Genomic DNA, 17719 nt, shown 5'->3' on the forward strand with positions numbered 1-17719 from the left:
CAGGAGCACCTGCTGGCTGCCACATAGTGAGACCTTGGTTATTGTGGTTTTTGTTGTTGTTGCAAATATTCATGAGCATACTTCAGCGTACATCACACATGTGCAGTAGGAGGCTCCACTGCAGAGCAGCTATTCCACAAAGGCCACAGGATAAGGCCCAGATGAGTGTACAGACCTTGGCATCATTATCCCACTTCCTTTTCACATACATCCATTTGGTATGTATATTCAACCATTGCAACTCTGGTCATAAACAACAAAGTGTTCTTCGCAGTGTTTTAAGGACAATTCCCATAGATACACACTCTTGACGAAATACTGCAAGTTACAAGCAGTCTGTGCGACAATAAGGAATATTTGTGTTCAGCACCGTACATAACCAGTCTTCACTGTTTACAACACGGTTAGAGGTGTGAGTGTAAGAACACACATTAACATAAGGCTTTTTGATTTTTTTACCTTCTATATGCAGAAACACACTGGCATGAAAAGCATTTGTCATTACGCTTTGATATCAAACTACATTACAGTGGGAACCTGTCAGATATGCAACAGAGCTTTTACACATGGGCATTGCATGCACAAAGAAACAAAGTGTAATGGTCAGAACCTGGGGCATACTTTATTTAAAGTTTACGTTAACTGCAAGACAAGACAGTATTGAAAGTCCCTTCTCTGCTCAGGAGATGAACTAATCTGTAAGCTTTAGATGCTACCCACTGCACTGGTTTTAAATAAAAATGCTTACTTTCAATACAGAGAACTGCAAAAGCAAGCAATCTTACAACACATTCCTTTAATAAAATAAAAAAATGTTTACAAGGCAACAAGATTCAAATTACTATATCACAGTCCCCAGTAACATCAAGCTGCATAAGGGAAGTGATGAGGAAACTTATCTTCCAGTTAACCGTTTTAAGTGCTCTTCTTCTCGTCACCCAGTAAATTTATTGTTGCTTTTTTAGCTGAAAGAAGAAGAAAGTGGCATTTATATATCACACAACAGTATTCCTCTGGCCAGCTTACAATAAAACAAAAGTAAAACCATTTAGCACAAAGAGAGCCATAACAATGTATCATAAAAATAGCAGAGATAAAATCTATGTAGAGATAAAATCTCACGGCAGCACCAAAATGTTTGCTAATCTTGAAAGATTAGTAAGACTCCAAAAAATCGGTAGATCACTAAAAAAAAAACCCCTCAACCCTTAAAATCAGGAAGCCTGGGGAAACAAAGAGGTGTTTACCTGGTGCTGAAGAGATCACAATGCAGGTGTTGCTCAAGCCTCTCTAAGGAGGACATTTCAAAAGAGGTGCCACCCTCTTTGGTACATGCCCACCATATCTTGTTTGGCAAAGATAAAGGAGCTTTAATTATAATGGCATTGCTGAATTACTATTGTTCAGCAGCTGGAATTATCGCAGCTCTGGAAATGCCCTCCACATCAATATTCTGAGTTATGGGTGTGCTTTTTTTTAAATGGCCCAGTGCTAAAAACTCTGCAACCTGTCTAAATTAAGCAGATGAAATATAATTGCATAGAATTGTTTATCCTGCTGCTCTTACTCACGCTGAACAACAAGGTAGCTGAGGAAACCAAACCTATTCTGTGGGACTTTTGCTGAACCCCAACATTCTCTCCCTTCCCATATTTGAGATTTCATAAGGTATTTTCTGTGCAACTCAAAACACTCATGGGGTCCCCCAGATGATGTCGGGACGAGAGTTTCCATCATTCCTGACTATTGGCCATGCTGGTTGTGGCTGATGAGAGTCCACAACATTTGGAGGGCTTCACTCCCCTGGGTTAGAGACTTTGTCTTTGAAAAATGAGTAGGGATTTTCAGCATCAAGTACCTGATTCGGTGCTTATTTGATGCAATCCCAGGTGTCCATGAAATGTGCCACTACTGCTCAGGTCAAAGCCAATGCTACTCACTATGGTCAAAAGAACACAGACACACCCCATCAAGAGCTACTTGGGTTTTATTGTGTCTCTTCCTTAACGTAATATGGCAGTAAATCGTATGATTTAACTCAAATAAAACAGACCCACATGCCATAGTAGAGAGCCAGTGTGGTGTAGTGGTTAAGAGCGGTGGACTCGTAATCTGGTGAACCAGGTTCGCGTCCCTGCTCCTCCACATGCAGCTGCTGGGTGACCTTGGGCTAGTCACACTTCTCTGAAGTCTCTCAGCCTCACTCACCTCACAAAGTGTTTGTTGTGGGGGAGGAAGGCAAAGGAGGTTGTTAGCTGCTTTGAGACTCCTTAGGGTGGTGATAAAGCGGGGTATCAAATCCAAACTCTTAGTACATCACATAGCATCACTTTTCTCTCTCCCCCTCCACCTTTGTTCAAAACCAGCTACATATTCACAGTTATCCACAAAGTAGTCTAGCCAGGGCAGAAAAATTATTGGAATAAACTGGCCCTATAGACCTCACCTTCTTTAGTAATGGTGTCTGCTGTCTCTGCAGCTTTGTCTTTCAGATCCTTTACTACGTTATCCAGCTGAGCCTCATGCTTCAGGAAGAAGGGGCGGATAATTCGGTGGTAAAGCAGCTCTGCCCCATTTGAGGGACTTGGAGCCATGCACCATACCAGAAATCCACACTGCAAAAAAAAGGGGGGGGGGTTGGAAAGAAGCAGGAAACCAGATTTTATCACACTGCCTATCATTAGTGGCATAAAAAGATCTGTAATCCTCATGTCAGGACAAGATGGCATAGCATATGATCCAAGACACAGAGCTATAAATCCAGAGTCCCCGTGTTTGAATTTCACTTCTGCCATGGCAATAGATGACCATAAGCATGTCCCTATAGTTCACCTCTGGTGCCTCTGCTTCGCCCCCCCTCCCCCCCAAAATACAGGGCTGTTGTAAGGATTGCAGTAAGGTAATGTATCTGAAGCACTTTGAAAACTCTAAAGTGCTGTATAGATACTACATGTGTGGTTCACATTTGAAAACCCATGCAAATGACACTTAGTGCAACATGCACCTAAGAGTTATTTGAACAGGTCACAGTCCTATGCTGAAGCCAATAAGCAGAAAGAATGCCTGTTCAATCCTATATGAAACCTCCAAGACCAGTGACTAATATTATGAATATTAGTTAATGGGAAGCAGTAGTAGGAGAAGACTCCTGCCTTCACACCCTGCTTGTAAGATGCTTCCTAGATGCAGCTCTGTGGCCACTGTGGGGAACAGAATGCTGCTCTAGACAGGCTTTTGCTCTGATCCAGTAGGTCGCTTCTTAAAACCTAGGGAATAAATTGGTATGTCTGCACGGCAGGTGGTATAAAACAAGCGCCTGCATCACAGATTTTAAAAGCCAAACGTAAGAACCGAAAAGAGTCTTCTTGGATCAGACCAACAGCCCATCTAGTCTATAAACTTTTGTTCTCATAGTAGTCAGCCAGATATCCCAATGAGAAGCCCACAATCGGAAGCTGGGTGCAACAGCACTTGCCCTGCTTGTGATCTCCAGCCCGTATTCAGAAGCACACAGCCGATGATGGAGCCAGAACACAACCATCATGGTTTGTTGCCTTTAAGAGCCTTATTCTCCTCTTTAAACCTATCTAAACTGGTGGCTATCACTACCCTCTTGTGGCAGTGAATTCCGTAGGCTGACAACACACTGCTCCTAAATTTTCTGCAGGCTACAATTGAGGGTGCTCTGGTCCATGGGGTCACGAAGAGTCGGACACAGAGCTCTGGCGTGCTCTGGTCCATGGGGTCACGAAGAGTCGGACACGACTAAACGACTAAACAACAACAACAGTTGAGGGTACAAGCAAACATACCTTAATCATGTAGTAGAAAGGGAACCAGGAGAGAAAGATGTCAGAGAAAAATTCCGCTATGCTGAAGACGCCATACACAACCCAATAGGTCAGCCACTGTGTGTCGTCATCTTTGTTAGGGCTTTCAATAGCCTTGATGCTGAAAGAAAAACATTAAAAGGGCAAGTCAACTCATTCCCTCTACAACACATACACACATGGTCACAGATCTACTCCAGTTGTTGTCCCTGTTGATTAAATTTGTATACCACAATTCATCTCTAGATCTCAGGGCAGTTCACAAGCCGAGTGCTCGCAGGCAAAGCAGCTGTCCTAGGTTTCCTTTTTTAGCATTATCTTTACAGTTACAGCTACAATCTTCTATAACATCTGCACTAGGGATACGAATGGGCTGCAAAACTAAACGCACTCTACATCAATTTCCCACCAAAATCTGGTTTGCTAAAAACGATCCTAAAAACAATTGTAAATGGTGGCGGTAAAATAATGTAGCAGAGAACAATCACTTTTTAAACCCTGTTGGCAGGACATGGAGGAAACATCTTTTTCTCTATGGCAGTGGGGATACGTTATGCCAGCTCCAAGGCTGGCATAGTCTTGCAGGTGGTTTGAGGAGGTGGCATCCTGTTTGAGGCACATGAGAATGATATGGTTGTGGTGGTATAAGCTACTGTGTGCACCAGTTTAGCCATACACATGATCAGGTAGCAAAGTTGTACACTTAAGTTCCAGTGATACCATGAAGATAAAACACACTTTGAGCAAGGCTAGATTCCACATGTTTCACAAACCTCAGGAGGTCCACAGCCCAGGAGGCTCTCGGAAAAGCTCAGATGCAGGAAGCCCAGTGAGAATGTACTCCCTCCCCATTATATTGAAAGGCTACTAAACACCTTGGTGGATTATGAAACATCAAGAGCTATTGAGAACCGCTCACATTATACGCTGTCAAAGCCAAAACTGCTGCTGCTGCCTCTTAAATGTGAATAATTATTTTAATGATCACTTATGCTAAGTTATTCTGTTGGAAAACACTGTTCTTTTTCAAGACCAGACAAAGCCTGTAATTATGCCATTTGCTAGTGTTAACATATCCATTAGATATGAAAACCCAGTGCAAAGTGAAATCAAGCTGTTTCATAATTCAAAATTCCTACCAGGATACAGGAAAAAGACTTGCACCTAACTGGAGTGAGCCAATAGGATTTTGGGGATGTGTCAGTGCAGAGATTTATCTAAATCAATGTGACACTCCAGAAAATGGTTTAAAGACTATAAACGTGTAGCTGTACCATATAGTTTTTCTTAGGCTGTTTCCTGTTGTAATAAGATAAATGTAGGCATGGGAGTTTGGTGAGGCAGCTGTCAGTTGCCTCTGGCCATCTTGTCAGAACAGCTTTTCTGCTTCAAACACCACAAGAGCTTTCTGCCACAAGAGCTTTCTACAGGTGTTTACTTGTTACTGCTATCCAATCATAAACTTTTTCCATTTCTTGCCATCTCCCCCATCCCCCCGCCCGAAAGGTATATTTGAACACAGCAAATACTTGTAAACACCTGCCCTTGATGGACCAGAAGGGTAGGTAAGATTTGAAGAGACTCTGAAACCGACTTGTAATATATATGTTTGACCTACAGAAACATGTAGCACTTCAAAAACAACAGAAGTTGGAAACTAGAAGAACAGGTTTTGTTCTGGGGGGAGGAGGGGGTAAGAGAGAATGAATAACCCATCTGGACACTAAATTTCTACTCTGCAATTGGGAAGAAATGTTTAAGTTCCAGTGCTTCTGGGATAAGAAACACATCTCGCAATAATCTTTCTTGCTGTAAGAAGATAAAGGGCAGTGCAATGACCCTTTCCCCCCCACTCTCTTGGCAAGGACCACCACTCTCTTTTATTCTGTTCCCAATATATGACTAATGTAGATAAGGAAAAATATTTTAGTGATGTCTTGAAAGAGTGATCAGAGGGAGGATTTTCCCACCAGCTCAGTAAAAATGGGATGGGTCAAAAATACTTTGAAGTGAAGCCACTTGCCTGCTGACCTGGGGCAAGAAGTGGTTGCCACTGAATCAGTTTTAATACGTTTGCCAAAGAAACATTTTGTTCCGTTTTAAGTGCCTAAATCTCCCAGGCAGAGATCTGCTGAATCAGGACTTTGCTGAAGCTGTCAATTTATACCTCCAGCTCTATGGAGATCATCTTATCCCGAACCAATTTCACTGGTTTTTCACTGGGGCTGAATGTACCAAGCACAATATGCAAAACCTAATTTGGTTGAGCAAATGAGAATATAAATTGGAGGTTGCTGAATTGTGTTCAGGAGGCCTTGGGGTGGGGAGATTTTGAAATTTAAATTAAAAGACTCTCACTGACCTAGATTTATTGGCAGGTTTCTTGAAAAGATGAGTTGAAATTGTCACACTGTTCTAACAACTTGACACTCGAGAACAACTATCCAGTGTGCCCGAAGCAAATGTATTGTATATATTATGATCTCTAAGAAGGCAGAGTAGACTGAAAGCTGGGCTATGCCCAAACAGTATGATGCAATGCCTTATAACTGCAGGCTTGTTTTTAATGTCTAGTAGTTACTTAAACTATAGCATCCATTCTGAACCTAATTCCTTCCAGATGTTTTGGACTTCACTTCTGACCATCCCCAACCTCTGGCCATACTGGCTGGGGCTGATGGGAGCAGCAGTCCAGAATATCTAGAGAGCACCTGCCTGGGGAAGGCTGGACTGTAGCAACGTATATGAGGAAGCAGAGCATGATGCAGGCTTTCATCTGGAAAAAATCACAGCCATGTGTTTTATTATAAGATTGGTGATCCAGCATGGAGGCCATTTTTTCTCACTTTAGGTAAGGCAAGTTTGAAGACTGCTGTCAAATTTTCCAGTACCATGCGTAGAATTCAGCACACTGAACAGGCACAAACAAACAGAGCTCCCCTTTCGATCCTTACCCAGTTTGGACATTGGGGTAAACCGTAGTTAATGGTTACTGTGAACACATTGATCTGGGCTGATCTGCCCCGTCCTGCTACCGCACAGAGAAAAACATGCCACTGTCTCTGGCTTAGCAATTATGTCCAAACCAGGAATTATTATTGTGGGTGAGACATTGTATTATTGTGGGTAAGGAGATCCCTGCTGGGTGAGGAGATCCCTGGTGAGAATCTCTGTCTGGGATCATGGTTCGTTTCTCTCAAACAAATTACAAGTAAGCCAAGAACAAACATTGGTTACAGAACATGAGGCCAGCCACCTGTCAAATTTATTTCCAGAAGATAATCATCTACAGCACAGGGACGTCAAAGCACCATTCAGTGTTTGCAAATAACCCTGCATAGTGCTTTGAAGCACCGGTGAAGCCTGGATTTACTGCCCATCAGCTGACAGGCAGTAACTCCAAGCCTGCTTCAGGGATTGTCTTTGCAACAGTCTCCTTGTGCAACTGATCCAGTGGGCTTCCAGTTACCGCCCATCAGCTGACAGGCAGTAGCTGATTGATTGTTGGGTGCCTGGGAAGCCCTATGTTCAGCTGAGCACCAACCACAGAGCTGCTTTCTGCAAGGATCAGCTATACGACCAAGTTTCCCATGGGGAACTCAGTCAAGTTGCCAATTCAGTGGGTTTGGAAAGAAGCGAATGCCATGTCGAACAAAGAAGGAATTTTTTCTTTCCAAAGGAGGCACTGAATGCAGGACTGAGAAAGCCCTTTGCACAGTGCTTCCAAGGTGCCTGGCAGAGCCCCTTTCAACCAAGCTCTCCCAGCCTTTGCCTCCCTTCACCTGGCGACATTAATTGTAGGACAGGTGGCTGCTTGCTTAAAAATATCCTGGTGGGTAAAATGAGGAGAGCTGGTGGACTGGATTAGGCCCATGGACTGGAGATTCCCCAGCCCGGTTTACCATGATGTGCAGATGAAGACAATGCCTGAGGTATGGAATTAGGCAAAGGCATTCTTGCTTTTACTGGACAGGGAAATTAATAACCAGGTTCAAGGAAGCTTTGATGCAGCCTAACACAAGAAGCCACATAAGCATGGGACACTATCAGCCCATGGACTTTTATGGGCAGCTGCTGTTTTGCTAGAGACACAGTGAACTTAGTGGAACGGTTTCTGGCTGACTTGAGAATACTGCAGATCAACAGCACTGAAAAGCGCGGAATAAATTTCTGTTGCAAGAAAGAGACAGAGGGTAGCTGGCTTTCCTTACAAGTCCTTCCTATGGGGCATTTATTCCCCCCCCCCAACAGCACAGTGGACAAGGAGGCAAAGTCACAAGAGTGACTTGAATAGTGTGGTAAAGGTGACCCAGGGATAATCACACACTCTCAGCCTAATCTACCTGATACACAATGGTCCACACATTTTGGCTAGCCTCAGATTGGCGACAATTTAGTAGAAAAGCCACAAGTGGCCCCTTGTTCCTAACCTTATGCAACACCTCTGCATGAGCCCTGCTCCCTTCTCCCAGCTTCTAGCAAGGATCTGGAAAAGGACAGTCCTTGCAGTTACACCGAGCTTCAGTTGATTCCCACACATTTTCCTGGCTCCCGTGTTTGCAGCAGGGGCTTATGTTTGCAGTGGGCAGACGAGGCACTGAGTGGGTCCACTGCCTGGGTGGGCAAGGCACTTGGAGTAGACAAGGCTTTTCTCGCGAGCTAAAAGGAAAGGCTGGCATTTGTTTTGGTGCTGGGTGGCCAAGGTGCCCCAAGCACCTCTGTCATCCAACCCCAAAGAGCAAGCTACGGCCTTTTGTCTCTGCTGAAGCAAGGGGTGGGATTGTCATATGTTGTCATACGTGTGGAGGAAAACCTTAAACACGTTGCAGAGTTCAGCAGAGTTCCCAAAAATAGACCAGAGGCAATGGAACTTCATTCAGCAGAGCTTTACTTGTGCTGAAGGCAAATGTAGCGAAATGGTTATCAAATCCAATACAATCAGGATTGGCTCAGTCCATACATAATCCAGTTGCAGCATTTATAAACTTAACTCAGAATAAGACTAAACCTTAACACTAAGAAACACCACACCAGAAGGAAGAGAGAGAGAGAGAGAGAGAGAGAGAGAGAGAGAGAGAGAGAGAGAGAGAGAAAGAAAGAAAGAAAGAAAGAGAGAGAGAGAGAGAGAGAGAGAGAGAAGTAAAGACCCAGGGTCCTTTTGGCCTATATTTATAGTCAGCATGACTCTGCAGAATAGAGATATGAGAACCAGTTCAAAGCAGCTTCCCATAAGATATAACCCAAACAATCATTAACTCTTCTGCCTCTGCTTCTCTCACACAGAGAAGCTTCTAGTAGCTTTTTGTATTAATCAGAATAGAAAAGAATAGGAAAGATCTTTACAATGTTTTCTGCACTAAGAAATGCAAACTGAGAAGGATCTTCCCTCCAGTTGTGATACAGCCTCTAAAATTCCACTTCCAAGCAGGAGATAAAAGACCAGGACTCCTTTCCTCACCCTTGAAAAGGGAAAGGCTCCTCTTGTCACGGCAAGCATTCTGGGTGGTATTGCGGACCTTTTCTTATTAAGCTGGTTATGAAGAGCTCCTTGGGTAAGGTTACCAGACATCCCCGTTTCCCAGGGACAGTCCCCAGATTTACAAATCAGTCCTCTGACAAAATCCATCTATTTAGTAGCAAGTTGAAAAGTGTCCCCAAATTCATTGAAAAAAAAATCTGGTAACCTTATCCTTGGGAGAAAAAGCAGGGTAACAGACGTGATAGACTGCTTCTGTCCTCTCCCATCCTACAGGATGATTGTGGATCTACATGTGCTGTTTCTAAAGAGAGTTTGCCACAGAAATGCTCCAGAATTTACACAATTACATTCATTTGCAGCCCTTTTGCAAAACCAAGTAGGAATCCCTTTTTCCTCTAGTGCTCTGACCCACTTTCTTTTCTTTTCTTTGCTTACTGTTACTTACATTTAATCTACGCATACTTTCCCTCTGGTGTTCCATGTAGGTCATAAACATTCAAATACCTTTGAGATGCTAAATGAACTTTCAACTACTTTCAGTCTTGCCCAGTTATTTAGGCAGGGCCCAGCAATACTAAGAAAAGAAAAGGAAGGCTGATGCAATTAATGGAAAGTGATTTACCAGAGTGTCTGGAAGTCCACAAAGTTCAGTCTTATGGCAATACATGTGTTATAGAAATACAAAATTAAACCAGTGGGACAGGGTTCCCCAACTTAATTCGCCTTTTGCCCTTGCCTTGTACGGAGACGCTGGTCACCAATATAATTCAATTATTCACAATGAGGTGAGAAGGAACCTGAAAAGTCCAACAATGAATAAAAATATGCAGCATGGGAGATGTCTGTGCTGTTGGCTAACAACTTTAGCACATGACCACAAGAGCAGAATGCAGTACAGTACCTAGGAAAATAAGATAGAAGGCAGAAGAGGAAGGTATTAAGGTATGAACCGACCTCTATTAAGACTGTGCCCCCCCCCCCCGCACCATACATGTAAAACACATGACTTCTCCCAAAGAATCCTGGGAACTAAGTTTGCATCTAAGAGACCTTTAAACTACAGTTCCCAGCATCTTGGGGGGGGGGGAGCCATATGTTTTAAATATAAGATGTGGATGTGACCTGCATGATCTGTAATTCTCTGGCATCAGCATAGGCATCTGCTTTAGGCACAGTGTTAGAAACTGAGATATGAAAGCTGGGAGCTAAATGGCACCTTCAACCTAGGTGCAACAATGGAATGTCTTTTTAATAACAAGAATACAAATCTGAAAATGAATAAATTGCAGCTAAAATATTATGTTTATTTTTCACATGGTCTAGTTCTTCCCCTGCCCACCCCCCTAATATTCTTAAGAGGGTCTCTCCTCCAGTCTTCAGGGAGTAGCTGGTAGTGGGGAGGCAGAAAAAGGCCCTCATTTCCTTCCGCTCTGCAGTTTTAATCTGAAATCTTAGACACAGTACTGCGCCCAGAGCTCAGAAACTGCTCACCCTAATGAAATTCCCTGTCGCATAATGCGCCTAGAACAATGGGAGTTTCGAACACTGCTTAGACAGTGTTCTGCTTAGATTGCTTAGAACACTGCCCATCGATCCATTTAGCTCACTGCAGTCTACAGCAGCAGCGGACAACATATGGCCACATATGGCCAGCTGCCTAGTTTCAAAAGAGAGAATTTTAGTCCTGTCTGTTACATAAAGTGTCTGAAACCCCAGGGAGATGTGCTGGAAGGTAACCAGATTAGCACAGTCTCACCATAAGAGAACACTTTCCACATACTTCTGCTATGCAACTCCCAAGATGAAGTAAACCATGTTGCAAGGCTCCGGCGAGCTATTTGCAGTTATCTTCACATTGTCAAAGTGACAACATAAAAACTGTTTGGTCCGGCAAAGCATGGACGAGTCAATCACAGAAATAACTAGGATCATCCAGATGGCAAGTTGAGACTTAGCAAAACTTAAAACACCTTGGAAAACACAAGCACAGATATTTAGGAAGGCATTGTGTTAGCCTTTTCAAAGCTGAGCGTCCTGCAGTTTTGTGGTGTCGGAATTTTAAAAATCCTATTGCTTAACCCACTGCCGCTTTAGTTTCTCATGTACAATGGAGATCTCACTGCATCTTCGCTAAACATATTAGCCTGTTGATTTTTTCTACTCCCAGGGCAAGCACTGTGCTCTGAAAGTGTTGTGTGCTATTATCAGACCCACAGGCAACACATCACAGTGACAATTGTGCAATTAGCCTAACTGTGCAACTAGGCTACTTGGAAGCAAACTCCACTGAATTCAATGGGACTTGTTCCCAGTTAACTGTACAGCAGAAATGGGAAACCTGTGGGCCTCTGGGAGTTGCGAGACTACAACTCCCATCATCCCTGATTACTGGTTGTGTTGGCTGGGGCTGCTTCTATGTGAAAAAATCTATCACTAGATTTTTGCCCACGCTTGTCCAATGTAAACGTGTCAATTCACCAGATTGCTACAAGAAGCCCTCCAAAAACAGGAAGCGTGCATCATTGGATGATTTGTATTTGTGGGAAGGGACAAGGAACATTCTAGAAATGACAGGGGCCACTAAGGCTATCCCTATAGCAAATAACTACTATGCGAAAAGCAAACGGATTTTAAAAATGTGTTTGACATGGAAGCACCCACTGGACTTTACTGACCCTTTCTACACACAAGGTTTCATACAACTAGCTTATAAGCCTATGCTAGGAATCTGCAATTTTCGAACTTCTGCCAGATTTAAGAATGTATAAGGGAAACTGCCTCTGCCTCAAGTTAAGACTTTGGCCTGCAGACTTCTCACCCTGCAGGATGCCGAACTGTAAGCCAGTTCAGGCATGACAGGTACCTTGGTTCTCGAATTTAATCCATTCTGGGAATCCGTTCAACTCCCAAAAAGGTTCGAAAACCAAAGTGGGGCTTCCAATCGGCTACAAGAGCTTCCTGAACTCAATTGGAAGCCACATCTGACATTCGGCTTCTGAAAAACGTTCACAAACCGGAACACTCACTTCCGGGTTTGCGGCGTTTGGGAGCCAATTTGTTCAGGAGCCAAGCTGTTCGACTGCCAAGGTACCACTGTATCTCAATGACACTACTGCCTTTGGAGTCTACAGAATCACATTTGAGCCTGGAGTTGGTCTGTGCTCATATGTTTGAGTGAACTGGGGGCTGGAGAGCACATGTGCCCACCAAGATTTGTGTGACGATGAAGGCACATTTTCAAGTTATCACCACTACAAAAATCTCCATGGTTGCGTATTATCATTCCACATGGAGATTACGGTTCAAACAAACACCACCTTGGTACAAAGCCCACCAGAAGCTCTTTCCTCTCTCTCTCAACTCACATGGGGATTTTCATTATTTACCAGTCAACTCTGGGGGACTTCTGTTTTACTTTCATTTCTAACTACTGTATGTTTCCTATCCTACTTGAATGTCCAAGTGAATCCAATGTGAACATACACATTAGAGGATTTGCATGTACACATGCAAGCTTTTTGCTACTTTTATTAACCTTACTCATCATGAAGCCACATAATGGGAACAGCATTGATACCGTTATCAAATAGCATGCGGAGAATACTGCACTGAGCACTGGGAAGAGGAAAGAAGAATATACAGGTATGGCTATCACTGTATTACTGGCACTGGAACCTGCGAGGTGACTGCACTGAGCAGCATTTCAGGCAATATGAATGCTCTGTTTTTGGATACTAGATCTGCAAGTGACCCATTTATACATGCAAGTCACTAAGTAACAAACAAGCACATGTGAAATACTGATGCAAATTTATATAGTTTTGATTTATTTATTGTATGTATTGTGTTTGTTGCATAGTTCTGCATTAATGTGCATCAATGCTGTTTGCTGCTTAGGGGCCTCTAGGCTAAAAAGTGAGGGTGTGTGTGTGTGTGTCTGCGCGTGTATGTATAGATATAGATACAGTGGTACCTCAGGTTACATACACTTTAGGTTACAGACTCCGCTAACCCAGAAATAGTACCTCAGGTTAAGAACTTTGCTTCAGGATGAGAACAGAAATCGTGCGGCGGCGGCGGGAGGCCCCATTAGCTAAAGTGGTGCTTCAGGCTAAGAACAGTTTCAGATTAAGAATGGACCTCCGGAACGAATTAAGTACGTAAGCAGAGGTACCACTGTATCTAAAAAAGTGGAGTGTGTGTGTGTGTGTGTGTGTAGATATAGATAGATATCTATATCTAATCTATATCTATATTTATATCTACACACACTCACACCCCCCCCATGTCATACTCACACTCTATAAAGATACTGAGTACTTCCACGGGCAAAAAAGTTACAAATAAGAGGAGCTGGCCGAGATGCTGTTTATGAACATAAGCAGACAGATTTATAGGAGACATCCCATCAATATCCTATATATGGTCAAACTAGATTTGATGTAGGAGATCTACAACTGAATCTTCTGGTGTTCAGGATAGCTCAGTCAGTAGAGCATGAGACTCTTAATCTTAAGGTCATGCGTTTGAGTGCAAAAGATTCCTGCCCTGCAGGGGGTTGGACTAGATGACCCTTGGGATCCTTTCCCGCTCTAAAATTCTCTTATTCTATGCTGCCTTCTTTGTTGTTGTTAAAAGTGGCTGGGCTGGAGGATCTGAATTGACCACAGTGCGGGTGGAAGACTTCACCTTTTCCCATTATGTGATTCCTTAATCTTAAATCTATAGCAACGGTGCTACTATCCCTGGGGCTAGGGGGTTGTGAAGAGAGAACACATGGACCCATGTTGTCTTACCCAAGTTCACTTGTCTGAGAAGTGATGCAAGGCTAATGAGGAAAGCTCTCTTTGATCTGTGCTGGCAATTTCACACATACAAGTTCTCACTTGATGTCGAGGGATAAAAAGACACACATGTGAAAAAGCACCTTTAGCTTTTCCAGAACATACAGAGCACTCACATGTGAAATTCTCACCATGCTTTCCCAACGCAGTGCTCATTTCACAAGAAGATTGCAAAACTGCAGTCTTTTCCATCACGTTTAAGGCGCGGCTCTCATCCTAATCCATACCAGCTGTTAACATTCAGCCTTCAGTCAAGTTCCCATTAGATGAGCCCAATGTTGCAGCAGCCAGCAAAATGCCCTGTTCTTATTTGTATTAAGGCTACATCTTATAAAGAAAGGGAAGACAGTCCCAAAAAACCTGAAATAATTACTTAACTTTTGCTGGATCGAAACGTCTCTCGTTTTAAAAAAATAGAAGGCCCACACATTTGCTCAAATACCCCCCCCCCCACGGTTTCAAAGTGACATCATCAACATTTCAGGGCACAGAGCCAAAATTTTCATTGCAACAGAAATCGTCAAGGTAACCTTTCCTTCCAGACAGAGTTCTATTATTTCCAAAAGCTTTTGTGGCATTAAGATGCCTGAATCGTGCAAACCCATCACCCACAACGTCACAGTTCATCTGCTGACTCCTCCGATTCCAATGAGTTCTGATTCTACAGCACGGGGCAATGGCAAGATTGGGAGTTGGGGGTCAGCCTACTGAGTGAGGCAAAAGCTTCTCACTACAGTGGTACCTCGGGTTAAATACGCTTCAGGTTACATACGCTTCAGGTTACAGACTCCACTAACCCAGAAATAGTACCTTGGGTTAAGAACTTTGCTTCAGGATGAGAACAGAAATCATGCTCCAGCAGCACGGCAGCAGCGGAAGACCGCATTAGCTAAAGTGGTGCTTCAGGTTAAGAACGGACCTCTGGAACGAATTAAGTACTTAACCCGAAGTATCACTGTACTAAGCTCTAAGGATGCTGTAGCCCTATCCAGGGAGGGGCCCGGCAAGTTCTGAAATTGCCTTAAGAAAAAATTCAGAACAATTCCTTGAAGGTTTGGCAGCCACTTGCAACCTGGCAAAAAAAAAGAGGGAGGGAGGAGGAAAGGAAATCTGTAGCACATGGCCCACCCCCTCCAAAGTTACTAGTTTCAATATGCAGTTCCAGTACACAGAAAGAGGAAGAGGCTTCTCTCTCCGAACAACTTACGAGACGTATGCAGGATAAGCGAACCCAATCAAGTTGCAAAGGAGAGACGCTCCATAACCGAACACCAGATAGATGGCTAGCGCGGCACCAATGGCTGAGAAAGAAAGCAGAAAGTCAGTCGGGGTGGAGAGGAGCCCTCCCTGAGCACACAATAAAGCAAAGGCTGAGTTATATAAAGATGGAAGTTTCCTTAAGGGCTGAGGTGGGAAGGAAACGAATGAATTCCTTCCACAGGGCTCAACCCACAACCACCACAGCCCCCAACATAAGCCTGGAGAACTGGGGCACCACATCCTGCCCGCTGTTTACCGTGAAGTTTAAACCTCATGGGGGTGGCGGGAGAAGCTAACCTGTGATACTGAAAGGGTACATGGCAGATCCGAGAGACAAAGCGATACTTAGTTCAGCCCAGACACGTCAGCTAGTCAATTACCATCTTGTGGGAGTTTCTTTCTCTTTCTTCCCCTCCTCCTCCTCCCCCGAATTTCTCAGAAGTCACCAGTAATTTCCCTCCAAAGGCATCGAAAGTAGGGCTGGGGTTCCCCCTCCTGCTTCTGTCGGGGGACAGTAATACATACAAAAATCTGGTGGTGGTGGGTTTTTTTTTTTTACCAACATGGCATAAGAGCAAGAGAGATGAAGCAGGAGGCGGGGGAAAGAGCTGGGCTGTTGTAACCTGACACCAGCCCGTTTTACAGCTGCGGCTGCTGGACATTCAATCCCAAGGGCTGAGACTCCCGCACCACCTCCTGCTCCCCCCCCCCTCCTTGGACACTGTGCCTAATATGCGCCTTCTCCTGCCATAAATGTCGCCCAAGAGGGAGAGGGAGAGAGGCAGGTGCCGAGGCCCAGAATCTCCTCCGCTTCTTCTTTTATTAAATAAAATTTTATTGGAAATTTTATTTACAACATAACACAAACCCCCCACCCCTCCAACACAGAAATCCACCCCCATCAGACACAACCATAACAAACAACAAGCGTAGTATACAACAATACAAACAACCAAATAAAAGACTTCCTTTTTCCTGTTTCTGGCATCCTTATTTACTTCTTATAAGCTGTTTCCTTGATGAATAATTACTAAGATTTTTCTAATTATAACTTAAATAGCCACAAAATCTCCTGCAGACATTAATCGAAACAAGTCCAGGTATGAATTTTAGGGCACTGTTTTGTGAAGTATTCTCTGCATTTCCCCCATGCTTTTTGAAATTCTTGTCTAGTGTGATCTCTAATTGGAATTAGAGGCCCAGAATATCTCTTCGCCCCACTACCCAGGACCCCTGGCATCCTAGCCGGGGGGGGCGCGCGCGAAACGGCGCTTTCACTCCCATTATTGCAAAGCAAGCCAGGGTGGAGAATGCGTAGGGGGGGGGGGGACTGGATACTCCCTTATTATGCAAAGCGTCTGTTTCAGTGCTAAGAACATTTACGGGCTGCTTTGCATTTTGGCCTTTGAATCGGCGTTGAGATGCCAGATGCAAACGCTTCAGAACAAACGAGAGGATTAAAAATAAATAAATGCGGGGCCGTAACAAAACAAAAGGGCTTCTTTCCTCTCTTCCCTTTCAGAAACAACCTCCAGTTTCATCGTTTTGAAGAACATCGCAAGATCACAATGGCCCTTGTCGACGTGATGTTTGGTTGTGGGTGCAGGAGGGGGGAGAACAGCGCGGGTCGCAGGGGAGGTTTTGGAACAGAGGGAGGAAAAAAGAGAGACGGCATCACGAAGAAGAGACGCCGCTCCTTACCAATGGCGATGAAGGACCTGTTCACGCCAGTCCTGCTCTCGATTTTCTCCAGCACGGCCGTCAGGCAGTTCTTCTCGTGCAGGAACTTGTCGAACCTCTGCCTCATGGACGCGGTCATGGTGGCGGGCCCCCTTCCCTCGGACAGAGGATCCGAGAGAGAAAGAAAGCGGCTCTAGTCTCCTCCAGGCGCAATGCAAATGCAAAGCGCTTCTCAGCAGCAGGCGACGGACCCGGGCCTGCTTTGCTCGCGGAAGGGAAGGCGGAGAGACGTCAGGAGCAGCAGCAGCAGCGGCATCACGGGGGGCAACGTCAGCACAAGCCCGGCCCCGAAGCCCGCCCCAAAAACACCCGCCCTCCGCCGCCGCTTCGCCTCGAGTCTCTGCAAAGGAGCCACACCCAGGCTCGGCGGAAGCGGCTCGGGGCTTTGGGGAGGTGGGGAGCCCGGGTAGAATGACCCACGCAGAAAAGGCGCAGGAGAATAGCAAGATTGGGCATCGAAGGCTTTTTCCTTCCACAAACCCACACACCCCACCCTGTCGTTTGAAAGCCCACGCATCGGCCTTTGCAAATGGAGGCCTTGTAAGAACGAGGGTGCAGGGGACTTG

At 44.5% G+C, this 17719-nt stretch overlaps 1 protein-coding gene across 2 annotated transcripts; it reads right to left on the reverse strand.

The window, feature by feature from the left end:
* Positions 1-597: 597 nt before the first annotated feature.
* Positions 598-17427, reverse strand: REEP5 (receptor accessory protein 5). Of its 2 annotated transcripts, none has more exons than XM_053408641.1 (5): positions 17115-17427; positions 15361-15454; positions 3813-3951; positions 2447-2615; positions 598-965 (listed from the first exon to the last, which is right to left on the reverse strand). In XM_053408641.1, the coding sequence occupies exons 1-5, from the start codon at positions 17230-17232 to the stop codon at positions 916-918; spliced, it is 570 nt and encodes a 189-aa protein (XP_053264616.1). In that variant the 5' UTR covers positions 17233-17427; the 3' UTR covers positions 598-915. The 2 variants fall into 2 exon arrangements, with proteins under 2 accessions (XP_053264616.1, XP_053264617.1); XM_053408642.1 differs by lacking the exon at positions 17115-17427 and adding an exon at positions 15711-15802.
* Positions 17428-17719: the final 292 nt, after the last annotated feature.

This window comes from Podarcis raffonei, chromosome 11 (genome assembly GCF_027172205.1).
Source record: "Podarcis raffonei isolate rPodRaf1 chromosome 11, rPodRaf1.pri, whole genome shotgun sequence".
NCBI classification, from domain to species: Eukaryota; Metazoa; Chordata; class Lepidosauria; order Squamata; family Lacertidae; genus Podarcis; species Podarcis raffonei.

Bases quoted from the DNA above. Each gene is read 5' to 3' on its own strand.
- REEP5 (XM_053408641.1), bottom strand. From the start codon at position 17,232: ATGACCGCGTCCATGAGGCAGAGGTTCGACAAGTTCCTGCACGAGAAG. The intron at 15,455-17,114 runs GTAAGGAGCGGC...TTTCTTTCTCAG, and splicing joins CAGGTCCTTCATCGCCATTG to CCATTGGTGCCGCGCTAGCC. The intron at 3,952-15,360 runs GTAAGTTGTTCG...TTTTTCTTTCAG, and splicing joins GCTTATCCTGCATACGTCTC to CATCAAGGCTATTGAAAGCC.